This window comes from Herpailurus yagouaroundi, unplaced genomic scaffold, assembly GCF_014898765.1.
Source record: "Herpailurus yagouaroundi ecotype Mexico unplaced genomic scaffold, PumYag 199, whole genome shotgun sequence".
In the NCBI taxonomy this organism is placed as follows: domain Eukaryota; kingdom Metazoa; phylum Chordata; class Mammalia; order Carnivora; family Felidae; genus Herpailurus; species Herpailurus yagouaroundi.
In genome coordinates, this window is record NW_024412430.1 from 4,761,394 (window position 1) to 4,776,907 (window position 15,514).

General features: G+C 46.5%; 1 protein-coding gene across 8 annotated transcripts in view; it reads left to right on the top strand.

Moving 5' to 3' along the window:
- The window catches only part of PRUNE2 (prune homolog 2 with BCH domain), a 274,947-nt gene that overhangs the window by 179,190 nt on the left and 80,243 nt on the right, over positions 1-15,514 (top strand). For all 8 annotated transcript variants that reach the window (XM_040449313.1, XM_040449305.1, XM_040449310.1 and 5 more), the window contains exons 7-8: positions 5,402-5,560; positions 8,699-15,266. In XM_040449313.1, the coding sequence (XP_040305247.1) occupies positions 5,402-5,560; positions 8,699-15,266 (6,727 nt within the window). The remainder of the gene's footprint in view (positions 1-5,401; positions 5,561-8,698; positions 15,267-15,514) is intronic.

The window sequence follows — 15,514 nt, forward strand, 5'->3', positions numbered from 1 at the left end:
AAGAATATATTTCCAATAGTATATGAGAATGCCCCTTTGGAACTATTTACCAATAATAAGAAAAGAGAAGATGAAATATTTTATTATTAAAGGATTTCTTTGATTCTCAATGAGTTCAGATATTTATTGGCATTTGTATTTCAATTGTGAATGTCTTATGTCCAAGTGTTTTTCTATGGCCATGTTTACTTTTTCTCACTGATTTATAATAACCCAATTTTGAGGACAGTAAAACTATCTCCTCCCCATTTAAAAAACGATAGTAAATAATAATAATTGCATTGAGAAACTTTTGAGTGGCATTTAAGCAGAGAAGTGTCGTGATTCTGTTTACATTAAAAAAAATTTTTTTTAATGTTTATTTTTGAGAGAGACAGAACATGAGCAGGGGAGGGGCAGAGAGAGAGAGAGAGAGAGAGAGAGAGAGACAGAATATGAAGCAGGCTCCAGGTTCTGAGCTGCCAGCACAGAGACTGATGTGGGGTTTGAACTCACGGACCACAAGATCATGACCAGAGCCGAAATTGGTTGACTGAGCCACCCACGCACCCCTCTGATTACATTTTTAAAAGCTCCCTTTTGATGCTGCAGGAAGGACTGATTATAAGTAATTGGGTGCATGGTGGGGCCATTTAATGATATGGAGGATATCATTATGATATGGGGTGGAGATAGGTTTCATTTTATTTGAAACGCTTATTAGACATTTACGTGGAAATACCATGTGGATCGACAAGGGTGGAGTTCAGGTGGATGAAGCTTGTTGTCACTGGCAGACAGGTGGTTTGAAAATCGTGCAGCTGGATGAGATCCCCAAAGAGAACGTAGAGATAAGAGAAAGAGGTGTGGAAACACAATCTGAGGCATGAACATTTAGAGGTTGAAAAAGACGAGGAGCCAGCAAAGGTGACAGAGGAGTAGCGAGGCGCTGGGAGAAGACCGAGGAGAATGTGAGGGCGGGAGAGTAAAGGAATGAAGTGTTTCAAGAAGGAGGGAGGATCAACCTCGTGGAATTCCTCAGAGAAGTCGTATAGAGTCAGAACAGGAAGCCGACTTTCGGATTTTGCACCTTGGAAGCGATTGGTACTTTTGAGAAGGGTGGTTTCAAGGGAATGATGGAGGCAGAAACCCGACAGCGGGATCCAGGAGACAACAGAAGGTAGGAATATAGAAGCAATGTAACAAGAGTGAGTTTTTCTCTCTCAAGGAATATCCACATTTAAGTACTCAGGTGTTTCCTGAACATGACTTGGATCACCTTTATTTCACATCATGCACTCTAGCTATCAGCATGGAGCATGTACACTGAATTTTTCAGAGCGATGGAAAAAGCTAAATCAAGGTTTTGGGAGGGAATGGCATTTTCCACTGCGTTTGCGAACTTTCAACCACAAATGTAGTCAATCTCTTGGACACTTTCACCGTCACTCTCTCGGTTGTCATGTTACAGGAGAGCCGTGGCATTTCTGTTTCCCTGTGCTTGGTCATCGGGAACAACAACCCCACCCTAGCTTTTGGCTGGGAAATAATAAAACCTTTTTCTCCCCACGTTTCCCGGTCTTCCTACTCATTCCCAAACTGGAAAACACTCGGGCAAAAGGACTCACGCCCTCTAAAAATGTTTAATGATCGAATCTTTGGACCCATGAGTGGCAAAGATGACGAGCAGGAGGGCTTCTCCTTGTCCCTAGCTGATGTACTGGAATAGGCTGGGTTTTTGCCAGTCAGTTTGCAGCCTTAATGATTAGTAAAGTACCTTTGTAAATTCCATGTTGCAGTCTCAGGCTGGGGGTCATACTGCAAACGTGGGAGGTCGTGTGGTGGGGCGCGGGTGGTAAGTTAAGGTAGGAGCTCTTTATTTCCTAAACCTTTGGCAAACCGAGTGAGCTATACCTATGTACATGTATATAATTTAACTTAAGGTGAAGGAGACATTTTGGAGACATTTGAGCCGATTAACAAATAGTATTTGTATACATGTAACTAAAACAGTAATTTATCAGGTAGAAGGCAGATGGGGGGGGGAACAAAATGCCAACCTGTATCTACAGTTGGGTTGTGTTGATGATAAAGTGCTATTTATTCAGGGCCAGCCTAGCTTGTCAGCAACATAAGAGCCGTCACAGCACATGACTCCCTGCGTAGCTAGAAGACAATAATAAATTATCTCCTATGCAAACAGCACCGGCATAAAAGCAGAACAGATTCTGCCTCCCACATTCCTGAGGATTCTCACTCATTCCCTCGTTTGATTCTGTTGTAAACACGATCCTCCTGACATCTTAACGCCAGGAAGATCCACTCTGGTTTGGACAGTTCTATGAGGGTAGGTAGGACACAGTCGTTGATGATCTTTGTTCTGGAGATACTGTAACATGCAACGTGCCTAAGGGAGTCTCATAAATCTTTGCTTTATTTTTTTTTTTCAATCCTTGATCGTATGGATTTGGGGGCCACCCAGAGGAAAACTGGGAGAGTGTCGCCCCATGGAGCTTGATCCTAAGAACCTCTTGAGGTACATAATAGAGGATCTGAGACCCGATACTGGACCCAATAAATAAGAACTTGCCACAAAGTGGCTCAGAAATACACCCCCCTTCCTGGGGTGACTTTTATGTTGAAAGTGGTGTGAGGAACCAGGAGCCGATGGTGTGAGTTAGTAAAAGTCCCAGTAAAATGACAACGTTGAAAGGATCCCAAGAGGGGCGCCTGGGTGGCGCAGTCGGTTAGGCGTCCGACTTCAGCCGGGTCACGATCTCGCGGTCTGTGAGTTCGAGCCCCGCGTCGGGCTCTGGGCTGATGGCTCGGAGCCTGGAGCCTGTTTCCGATTCTGTGTCTCCCTCTCTCTGTGTCTGCAGTCTGTGTCTGCCCCTCCCCCGTTCATGCTCTGTCTCTCTCTGTCCCAAAAATAAATAAATGTTGAAAAAAAAAATAAAAAAAAAGAAAGGATCCAAAGATAGATTCTCATAGGAAACAGTATCGGTGAACAAACGCCTCCCTTCTTGAAATTGTTTCCCATTTCTGATGTACGTCTGAATCCCCCAGGATTTTTTGGAAAATGCAGTTTCTGTTTCAGTAAGTCTGGGGGATGGCCCCAGCCTCTGCATGTTAACAAGATGCTGGTGTTGACAATGCTGTTGGACTTGAGTCCAGCAAGATCCCAGAGCCGTCATTTTCACACAGAAGGATCCAAACAGATTGAAGCTCAGCCAACAGTTTTGAATAGCAAATGGTCCACAAGTATGGCTTTGAATAATGCTGGATGTAATGAATCCTAATCTTGTGCTCGGATACCGGTAAAACCTGCCTTCTTTTGTTCAAATGACCTAGCTGGGAGTCTTGTGACAGTTGTTAGGAAATGTGAAAATCTCTTCGAAACGTTGGACCTTCTTTCAAGGGTTTATAACTGCATATGGGGGATTTTATGTACACGGTGAAAAAAATATTTTGAAAGGAAAATTGTGGAGCTTTTTGGCCAAAGCCTTCAGTCTGGAGGATGCAGGAGGGGGCAGAGACAGAGGAAGAGAGAGAGAATCCCAAGCAGGCTCCCTGCTGTCAGCGCGGAACTCACAAACCGTGAGATCATGACCTGAGTCGAAATCAAGAGTCAGCTGCTTGACTGACTGAGCCATCCAGGCACCCCAATGTCTGCTTTTATAATTCTTGATGGCAGAAAGCTCAGTGCGGAGGTTGTCTTGAGGGATAATGATGATCTGAAATAATTTCATCTATTGAATGTACATTGTGTATAATAGGAGGTGCAACTTTAAAAAATATCTTAAATATTTACTTCTATTGTGAGTGAGTGGACTTTTTTTCAGTTTCTGTTTAAAGACTGTTATCATGACACTTGGACAATAAATAAAAAGCATGGGAACTGACACTATGCTTTTGGATACCCATGTTTCCAAAAGCTATTGTATTTGAACATCATGAATTTCATTACCCAGTCGGTACAATAGATCTTTAGTGTTGGGCAACAATATATCCTGAGAGCTTTGTGAGTTCCCCTGTGCAATGCTTTGTGACCAAAAAGTGAAATGGTCTGGTGAGATGCCTAGAGAGCCGGCTGCCACAGAAGGAGACAACAAACATTCCTTGAGGTGCGGACGCTGGTGACGGGCTGGGCCAGCACATCTGGCAGGCGTCTCATGTGGCCTCTCAGGGGCCTCAGAGACCTTGAGATTCAACTCAGCAGCATTACAGATTACATGCGCTGTAGATATTCTAAGCGGCTGGTAAATAATCTGAGGCACAAATATGAAATCCACTAGTTTCGAGAAGCTACCACATACAAACAGTAATCTGGGTGTGGAAAATACCTGCACCCATGTGCGGTGCCCTGCCGAGCTCTCCCTAAGTGGCTGAGGAGGGGGTGCCTGGCTCTTTCACTTCTGATGCTACGTATTTCTGCATTGCTTTGATACTTTGCCAGTGGCTTGCATAGTGCTGATGACTTTTGTAACAGAACAGAAATCAACAGAGTCCTTTGTATCTCTTGAGTGCACGTGGTGGTGATTTTCACTGAGTAGCGCAACAGACTGTATATGATGATCGAATATATATGCTGGATAGAGGTTTATGTAGCAAAGGCAGATTTTGTGGGTAAGTCTCTCTAGTCGTTCACAAACATTTTTCTGAGCAGCTCGTATGTGCCAGGCATTATGCCTAACCGACGGTCTTTACTGCTCTTCTTTGAGAAAGAGAGACGACTCTGCCAACAAAGTGGTCGTCACTGCAGTTCATAAACCTCAAAGAGACGGGCACATTTTTGAAGGTGATGTGAGCCACAGGTCTGGGTGCTCTGTAGCACCATTATTCATTCCTTTTCTACAATTATTCATTCCTTCTTAGCTGCCTCTTAGAGCAAGAAGATGTGACGTCAGAGTCCTTCCATAAATCTCCCAGACTTCTACCCTGGACTAAAAAGCATACCATTAACTCAGCTAGATTCATCCTTAGGGATTCTTCTTGGCGTTGTAATACTCATTGGGAAACAATTACAAATAAAGAACAACAACTTCCTCCTATTTTTCTAGGGATAGTTTGCAATAACAGCAGCCTTTCCTACATCCTATGAACAATACAAGGAAAAGTAGTTTTTACAAAGTTAACATTCAAAGAAATATTTTAGGGGAAAAAAACCCTGTTAAGATATTTGTTCCTTGTCTGAACTACCTTAATAAGGGCCAAGACTCCTTCCTTTCCCGGGTTAGGAAAACAAACAAGCAAAAGTCATTTTAAGCCTGAGCACGAGAGTTTGCAAGCTTGTGTGACCATCTTGCTTGCGTCTGATAATGAGTATCTGTCACGAAATATCGCAACGCCGGACAGATTGGTGGCACAACTCCCCAAAGCCAGGCAGTTGGCATTAATATCAAATTGCCTGTTGTTGTTTCAGAACTGTATGTTTCACAGCAATATCAGCAGCGACTTGAAAGCATTTGCAGACAAGTTCGGTTTTGACGTCCTCATCCTCCTGGCCAGCTACCTGTCGGAGGAAGAGCAGCCGAGACGACAGATTGCCGTGTACTCCCAGAACCTCGAGTTGTGCAGTCAGGTAAGGACCTTCTTCACTCGGGCCCATTTCACTGCTTCCTAACCTGGTGGCTGTCACAACACGCGGCGGAACGTGGGAACGCACTGGTGGCCCAGAGAAATGGACCCAAGAGATAAGGCCCTGGAGTGGGAGTTTTAAGAAATGTTGGGGGTAGGGGCGCCTGGGTGGCTCAGTTGGTTGAGCGTCAGACGTCGGCTTAGGTTGTGATCTCACGGTTCGTGAGTTTGAGCCCCATATTGAGCCATGTGCTGTCAGCATAGAGCCCGCTTCGGATTCTCTGACCCCTCTCTCTCGCCCCCTTCCCTGCTCACCCTGTCTCTCTCAAAAATAAATAAACATTGAAAAATAAAAAATAAATAAATAAAACAAAATACTATCAAAGAACAAGAAAGAAATGTTGGGGGTATTTTGCACATTGGGCCATTGACTGATAAAAATGTTTCATTTGCAATGCTTTCCTTCAGAGTTTTAGTTTTTAGTTTTATTGCTATCTTACCAAAAAAAAAAAAAATCGCCTAATTAAAATCGGCAGTGAGGTAAATATCGGCCCTTTTTAAAAAATTGCGGTGTAATGGAAACACAACATTGTATTAGTGTCTGGGGTACGACATAATGATTCGATATTTGTGTATATTCTGAAGTGACCACCACAGGAAGGCTAGTTAACATGCATCGCCATACACAGTTACAAAAAAAGTTTTTGTGTGAGGAGGACTTCTAAAATCTCCTCTTTTAGCAACTTTCAAATACACAGCACACTATTATTAACGATAGTGGCCATGCTGTACATTACATCCCCAGGACTTAACTTGTTTTGTAACCGGAAGCTTATACCTTTTGACCCCCTTCACCCCCACCCAGGGCGTGTTATTTTATTTTGTTTTTATTTTATTGCATTGTATTGTATCGTATTGTATTTTAATTCTATTCTATTCTATCTATTTTATTTTTATTTTTTGCCTTAAGTTTAGTTGACAGGCGTAGAACATAGTGGTTCCACAACTTCATGCCTTATGCTGTGCTCACAAGCTCACTAGGTCTGGCACACTAATCCCATTGACTATATTCCCCGTGCTGCACCTTTGATCCCTCGTGACCACAAAAGGCCTTTTAAAAGATCCCCGTATCTATTTGTCTTCTAGACTAAATCCGAAAAGAGAAAGAGCGTAGCTTTTTTCACCCAAAGAAGGGCAAGTCCTCCTGCGGATGATGTTTGCTTAGGACTCCTGTTCGGTCATACATAAAAAGGTTTAGTCCCTGTCTGCATACGTATTTGGTGCCCAGTGTTTAGTAACTGGTGACCTAATGCTTTAATCAAAGTTGGCTCGTCTCCGACTACTAAAATTCTGACTGGTTAATTAGCCAGCTCCTCTCGGTTGACAACTGAATTTTTTAACCCAACGTTTTGGAAACGATAGAAGAGGTAGACAAAATTAACCAAAATAGGGCACTGGAATGCCAAACTGGGTGTACTTAAGAACTAATATGAGAACCTACGTGATTCATTATAATACGGACGACATGAATGTAGAACAGTTTTCTCGCTAATCTTTCCTCATTAACGGATTAGACACCGGTCTATCCGCAGGTGGCTACAGCCAAAGTCTTGACTCCTTTCTTGTTCTACATCGCCACTCTCTGTCCCCCGAGAGATCCGTCTTGGCTGTAGTGCATGTGACTGTAGGTACTCACAGACTCTCTGTGCATTCTCCAGTCCAAATATGCAAGAGCCCCTGCTCCTGCTACAGATGTTTTCTACCCTCCCTTCTGACCTGACCCTCACATATCTGTGCGTTGCCTCACCAGCCTGTGGCTTTTTCAGTGCTTTTTGTCTGCACTGGGTTCCAAAGCTCTATTTACCTTTGGTCACTGGTTTCCTAGGGGCAGACTTCTATCTCCTAAGCCTCCACCATGGTGGTTTTCAAATCACTTTTAGCAGCAAATCGGTTTAAAAATTGGTTAATCTAAAACAGACAAAAGTGGGAGAGCAGGTAAAGGCCAGCTCTGCCCTGCCTCCCTCTCTTCTTCCCCACGGGCTTCCCCAGCCATCACTTGAGAGACGGTTCCACTGAGCAGAACAAGGTCAAGACTACTCTAGAGAATCCCTCTGTGTCCACGTGATCACCGTTGATGAAAAGTCAGCCTCTGCAGAGTTCAAAACGTGGCTCCTTTAGTTGTTAACTACAAGTTATTTAACCTTGCTGGGTCTCTGTTTGATCATTGGCAAAACAGGGACAAAGGATCCCTACCTTGTAACAGAATTATTTTGAGGATTAGAGAAGACAATGCACATAAAACCTTTAAACTGTGCCTGGCATATGGAAACACTCAATAAGTGTTAATTATTATTAGCATCATCATCTATGTGATGATGATAATAACAAATGTATTATTACTATTGTTGTTGTTACCGCCACTGACCCTGTGGGGCCATTTCAAAAGCCCAGTGTGCCAAATTTCCCTGACATTTCCTAAAAACATCATAGAGCTGCAGCCCAGTTCTGGCCTCACACCAGCTGTCACACATTCTCTTGGCCTCCCAGGTGAGCTTTGTCTGTTCCAGGCTCCCCGTCGATGCTCCCTGGGGCGGGAAGAGACAGTTGGGGCCCCGAAGTGCTGTTAGGAAGTTCCACCTGTGGTAGCTTTCTCTTTCCTATGTTCTCCTTCCCCTTACGAGGCTTTCCGAGGCAAAAGCAGGTCCCCGGTGCCTGGTCCTAAACAAAAGCCCTTTGTCCACCTGATTGCCCCTTATTCTCACACGTGTTCCCCTAGTTCTCAGCAACCAGCATTCTCTCTGCTTTTTTTGCAAACTTAACTTGCACTCCCGTTGGAAGACGGTATCATATTACGACAAGGAAAGGATTTAAATGGTGGAAATCTCTTAACCTGTAACTTTCAGAAGCAAGCAAAATTGAGCAGTGGGATTTTGAGTTCAAAGAAGAGCCAGTTGGATGGGATTGTAGAAAGAGCCGGTGGTATAGTAAGTGGGACTTTCCGTGTCTTACGTTATGCAGTTTTCAGTTGTTTGAGATCTTCTTTGTAGACGGATGAACCCAGATCAATTTTATATTAAGAAAAGTTAAGGAAGATGCAAGGAGTGCCTGAGTGCTCACACAAACCCCTGTGCCTCCCTGACAGATCTGCTGCGAACTGGAAGAAAGCCAGAACCCTTGCCTGGAGCTGGAGCCCTTTGAATGTGGCTGTGATGAGATCCTGGTGTACCAGCAGGAGAACCCGTTGGTGACCTGTGATCAGGTGCTCCTTCTCGTCAAGGAAGTCATCAACAGGAGATGTCCAGAGATGGTCTCCAACAGCCGGACGTCCTCAACGGAAGCCGTGGCAGGCAGCGCCCCATTGTCCCAGGGATCTTCCGGGATTATGGAGCTGTATGGTTCTGACATAGAGCCACAGCCCAGCTCCGTGAATTTCATAGAAAACCCTCCAGATCTCAACGATTCTAATCAGGCTCAGGTGGATGTAAACATCGACCTCGTCAGCCCAGATAGCGGGTTGGCCACCATTAGGAGCAGCCGTTCATCCAAGGAGAGCTCGGTTTTCCTCAGTGATGACAGTCCAGTGGGAGAAGGTGCTGGGCCTCACCACAGCCTCCTCCCAGGGTTTGACTCCTATAGTCCCATCCCCGAAGGAGCAGTCCCAGAGGAGCATGCCCGGTCTGGAGAACACAGGGAATCCTTTGACCTCTTCAACTTTGACTCAGCAACCATGGCTTCTGGGCAGTCCCAACCATCTTCTCATTCTGCAGACTACTCTCCTGCAGATGACTTCTTCCCCAATAGTGATTCATCAGAAGGACAACCCCCGACGGGGCCTAAAGAAATCAATGGGATAGGGATGGACATGTCCAAATATTCATCCAGTTCACTTTTGTCGGAGGCTGGCAAAGATGACCTTGTGGAATTTGATGAGGAATTTGTTCAGAGACCAGAAAGTCCCGAGGATAACTCTGAAAGAAATGTGAGCCTGACAGGTTTTGTGGGAGATAAATCTCCTTCACCAGAAAGGCTGAAAAATATTGGAAAGCGGGTCCCACCAACACCTATGAATAGCTTTGTAGAAAGTTCACCATCCACGGAAGAACCAGCTCTACTCTACCCAGAAAGTGTGACCCCAAAAGCAGTAGACACGGGTCACATAGGGCCACCTCAGACCCGTGCACGGTGCAGCAGCTGGTGGGGTGGCTTGGAAATTGACTCTAAAAATATTGCAGACACATGGAGTTCTAGTGAACAGGAGTCTGTCTTCCAGAGTCCCGAGTCATGGAAAGACCATAAGCCAAGCCCAGTGGACAGGAGAGCCTCAGATTCTATATTTCCACCAAAGAGTCTCGAATTCCCAAAGTCAAGTCCCTGGGAGTCTGAATTTGGTCAGCCTGGGCTGGGCAGCCATAATATTCAGGACCAAAATGAGGACCACTTACAGTTTCAGAACGTGCCCACAGAGAAATCGAATCTGCCCAGTGCTTCTCCTCAGGGGGCACACCACCTGATCGAAGACTTTGCTGCCTTGTGGCATTCTGACCGCTCTCCCACGGCGATGCCGGAGCCGTGGGGAAATCCCACGGAAGATGGGGAACCAGCCGCTGCGGTGTCATTCCCAGCCTGGAGTGCATTTGGTAAAGAAGATGGCACCAAAGCTTTGGCAAATACCTGGAATCTGCACCCAACGAGCGGCGAGACGCCTTCTGTGAGGGACCCGAGGGAATGGGCCATGGCAAAAAGTGGGTTTTCTTTTCCCTCGGAAGACAATTCACCCAGTGAGGCAAATAACGAAGCACCCCCAGAAATCTGGGGTAAGAAGAACCACGACTCCAGGGATAATATCCTTATATCTGGAAACCCCAGATCCGATCTGGACCACGCGTGGAATGGTTCCAAACCGACAAAGGAAGATCAGAATGGCTTAATGGATCCCAAAATTAGGGGGGAGGTGTATGAAAAGGTAGACTCCTGGAACCTTTTTGAGGAGGGTATCAAAAAAGGAGGGGCAGACGTCCTGGCACCTTGGGAAGATTCCTTCTTATACAAATGTCCCGATTACAGTGCATCCAACATAGGGGAAGATTCGGTGCCCTCCCCCTTAGATACCAACTACTCCACATCTGACTCCTATACTTCGCCAACATTTGCTGGAGACGAGAAAGAAACAGAAAGCAAGCCATTTGCTAAAGAGGGAGGTTTTGAGTCACAAGATGCTAACTCTGCCACAGGGGAGACTGAAATGCCTCCCCAGTCGCCGCAGCAGCCACCTAGAAATCGAATTAGTTCAGGTCCCGGGAACCTAGAAATGTGGGGCTCACCGGATGCAGATAACAGTTCGGAGACAAATGTCACTTACAACTCCGAGAAGGATTTACTCAGGACGGAGCCCACAGATGATAAGAACATCTCCATGGAGGATGACATCGGGGAAAGCAGCCTGTCCAGTTACGACGACCCCAGCATGATGCAGCTGTACAATGAAACAAACCGACAGCTCACGCTTCTGCACAGCAGCACAAACTCCCGCCAGGCGGCCCCTGACAGCCTCGACTTGTGGAACAGAGTGATTCTGGAGGACACGCAGTCCACTGCGACCATCTCCGATATGGATAATGATTTGGACTGGGACGACTGTAGCGCGGGTGTGGCAATCTCCAGTGAAGGTCAGGCACAAGGATACATGATTGAAAGCGCTGAACCGGAGACCCGATTTTCAGTGAGACAGCTGGAGCCATGGGGTGTGGAGTATCAGGAAGCAAATCAGGGGGACTGGGAACTCCCCGCACCTTCTGAGCACAGCAAGGACACTCCTGCCAATGGATATCACACACTGAATGAAAAAAGTGGACAGCTGATCGCAGATGGCATTTGGGACTCCGTCATGAGAGATAATGACATGTCTTCGTTAATGTTACCAGGCCCCTCATATGTCACAGATTCTGAACAACACAAATCTCCTTCTGGAACTCCCAACTCATCAGAAAAAATTAAGGACAGTTGTATCCCAGACATGCTAGCAGCCTCTGGAGCCGGCGAGTCAGGTGCACTTGATCCTGATAAGCAGGACCCGTGCAGAGGAACCCTGCCACATGATGCGACATCCTTGGCAACCAACTTTGAGAATCCAGGGCATTTTGGACCCTCAGATCCATGGAGAGGTCCTAGCTGTGGACAAAGCAAAGGTGAGGAGGAAGCCCATGGAGCCACTGCTAGGGAGCACCTCCGTGAGGAGGAGATGACAGACGGAGCCTCGGAGCAGTCTGGAAAAGGACAAAGTGACCGGGAAGGCTCTTCCCCGGTTGCATCTGAACATCAAGAAATCTGTGATGAGTCCGGCAAAATCAACTCTCTCTCAGTCCCTTCCAGCCCTCAGACTGAGGAACCCCAGGAGATTTTAGAGCACGAGAGGGGGTCTTACAATCCAGGTTCCTGTGATGTGCGCGCAGAAGTGTCCACAAATGACCTGCGGGCAGAAGAGACCTGTGACAAGCCCCTCCCGTATCACAGAAATTCAGATGACGCCACTGACACTTCCAGTGGGCTTGGGCTGAATTTAACAAAAACTGTATCTTTCCCTGAAATGAGTCTTGAGAGCACTGAAGAGTGTAACGTTCTGGAACCAGAGAGAGTGAACCAAGAGCCACGCCATGAATGTCCCCAAAGCCTTGACATTTGGGATGGCTCTATAGACAGTGATGTGCAGGTCAATGTCCCAAATTCTGAGATTACTAAGAGTCTTGAAGTTGAGAGTACTGAAAACAGCCTTCCAGGAGCTTCTTCATCGGGAAATTATCGCAGAGATAGTATTTCTAGTGAGTATACACATTCGAGTGCATCGAGTCCTGGCCTAAATGATTCCTCAGCTCCATTGCCTTCCTGGGAACATGGACCCAATATGGGGCATCAGGAGCAGAAGCAAGATGACTGGAGCAAACAGAGTCACCAAGAATCTGAACTAATTACTACTGATGGCCAAATAGAAGTAATTACTGAAATGGAGGACCTGGACAAAAACAGAATGGACAGGTTTGAAAAGAGCTTAGATCTCAAGGTCCCTAAATTTTTAGAGATTTGGAATGACTCAGTAGATGGTGATTCCTTTTCGTCTGTATCCAGCCCTGAAACAGGCAAATGTTCTGAGTATTCCGAGGCATATCAGGAAAGGTCTCTAGTGGTTAGCCATCAGGAGAAAAATGACCATGACCTTCCTAAAACCGTGCAGCCAGAGGATGCCAAGTTCATTTCAACAAGTTCAGGTTCTGATGACGACAGCATAGGTGATGAAGAGTCAGTGGAGAAAGAGGTCCACTTGGGCACTTGCCAAGTTGCTCAGAGCGACCCCAGAGCTTGGGATTCAGTGAATGAACCTAATAAGTTCTTGGCCACCGCTGATCCCAAGTCTGAGGAGTGTCCTGCGTATGTAGGCAATTCAGAAGCGAGAGAGAACAAGCCAGACCCATTCTGTGACAACCAACAAAGCAGCCCCGATCACTGGAATTTCTCACCGCTAAAGGAGACCGAACTACAGGTTACAGCAGTGGATACAGAGATGAGATCTTCTCCAGAAACAGGGAAGACGGGAGAGACCACCTGGCAGCTATCTCCCAAAAGCGAATCAAAGAATGAGAATTATTCCAAACTGGAAACACTTGGCTTCTCAGCTGAGCGCTCCGAGCGGTGGAATGCCTCTCTACAAGAAGGACGACCGATGGAGAGCGCATTTGAAAGGGAATTGCCCAACCCAAGTAGTGTGTTAGAGATGAATTCTTCAGTATACCACAAAGTGGGTCCCTGGGGAGTACCCACCCAGGGTGATACTGAACCCATGGAAACGCATTGCACTCAGCCCTTCGGTGATGAACATCGGTCACCCTTTCTGGAGAGCAAAGAGGAGAACTCCCATGAGCAACTCTGGAACATTCAACTGAGACAGCCAGACCCAGAAGCGGATCAGCTTGGCCAGCTTGTGATACTGGACCAAATGAAAGAAAAGGATGCTAGAGAGCAAACCTTCTTGTCTTCTGCTGGTGAACAGCTGACTTCTGAAACACCTACCCAAGAGCACCAGAGTCAGAATACAGCGCTGTCCGTCTGGGATCAGCCAGACGCAACGTTTACTCACACAGATGAAAATGAATGTGTCGTATCTAATGTTTTGACCGTGGAGTGTCAAGAAACAAATCGGTGGGAAGAAGAAAAATCGTACCCCAGTGAAATAACAAATTCCAGCATTGCCTCAGAAGATTTCCCGGCTGTCAGTTCTTCCACCCAGTTGATAAAGAAGTCGGGCTCTGAATGGGATGTCTGTCCTCCTAGGGAGAGCCCCGAAGGCACATTCGTTCCAGATATTTTACACGGCAACTTCCAGGAGGGTGGGCAACTGGCCTCAGCTTCGCCTGACTTGTGGATAGATGCTAAGCAGCCCTTCAGTTTGAAAGCAGATGGTGAGAATCCAGATATACTGACCCACTGTGACCATGACAGCAATTCTCAGGCTTCCAACAGCCCTGACATATGCCATGATCATGAAGCAAAGCAAGAGACTGAACAGCTCGTCAGGGCTGGAGTGGGACCGGAAGGGGAAGCCGGTGAGTCATATCTCACCGAGCCAAAGATGGATGAAGAACCCAATCGGGAGCCTGGGCAGGAATTTGTCCCATACGATTCAGAACTATATTCTGAAAATGTAATCCCACTGCCTCCGATCAGTGATCAAGTGAACATAAGTGGCTCATCTCAGCCTGCCTCTCAGAGAGGTTCTCCTGAACCTTCTGAAATAAATGGTGAAGGCAATGCAGGTTTAAAAGCAGCAGACAAAGTTGCTGCCCCAGATGTAGCACCGGCTTTGGAACTCGTTGACAGAACAATCCCAATGATGGAAAACGTGGGGACCGGTATTTCTGTAACTCTCCAGGAGCCTACGATGGACAGCAACAGCTTGTTGGTGTCAGAGGGCCTCTCTCCTGAGAGTCAGACAGATGCAGGAGCCTTGCTGGACGAGGAGCAACTTTTTGCTACTGAGAATTCTGCCACGGTTCCTGACGCCCCGTTAGCTTCAGACACTTGCCTGGACGTAAGCGAAGCTGCCTTTGACCACAGCTTCAGCGATGCCTCAGGTCTTAACACATCCACGGGCACAATAGATGACATGAGTAAATTGACATTATCTGAGGGCAATCCAGAAACGCCAGTTGACGGGGATGCAGGGAAGCAAGAGGTCTGTTCCTCTGAAGCCTCGTGGGGTGATTTCGAATATGATGTCATGGGCCAAAATATCGATGAAGATTTAATGAAAGAGCCTGAGTATTTTCTCTATGGCGGTGACCCTCCCTTGGAAGAAGACACCCTGAAGCATTCGCTGGCACCTTACACACCCCCCTTTGATTTGTCCTATCTCACAGAACCTACCCTTCGTGTCAAAACAACAGAGGAAGCCGAGTCTCCAGAGGACGAGTCTCTAGGGCCCGAAGCAGCCGAGATGCTGCTTTCCGCCCTTCCTGATCAAAAAAGCAAAGAAAACCACGCCGAGACCCCCAACAGACAGCCTGGACAACTGGTTGTCCTGCATATTCATGAAGACCCCGAGTCCGTTTCTTTGCCAGCAGGAGCCCACCCCAACCTTGAGCTGTCTCCGTCCAACATCGACTGGGAAGTAGAGACAGATAATTCGGATTCACCAGCAGGTGGAGACGTAGGACCACCAAATGGTAAGAAACAACCCATTCCTCCACCCCCAGAAACTGCTGTTTTCACGCAATTAACATATTTGTAAACTGAGCTTTTCCTCCCAACGCGGGGAAGAGAGGAACTAACTTCATTTGCAATGCATGCCTCCCCTAGTCCTGTGTCACAGCAGTCATAATGTCTGCTGCTCCTGTAATACCTTTCTCAGAGCCTATGAGAAAATGAAACAGCTCTCCAAACAAACAAACAAACAAACAAAAAACCCTAAAAA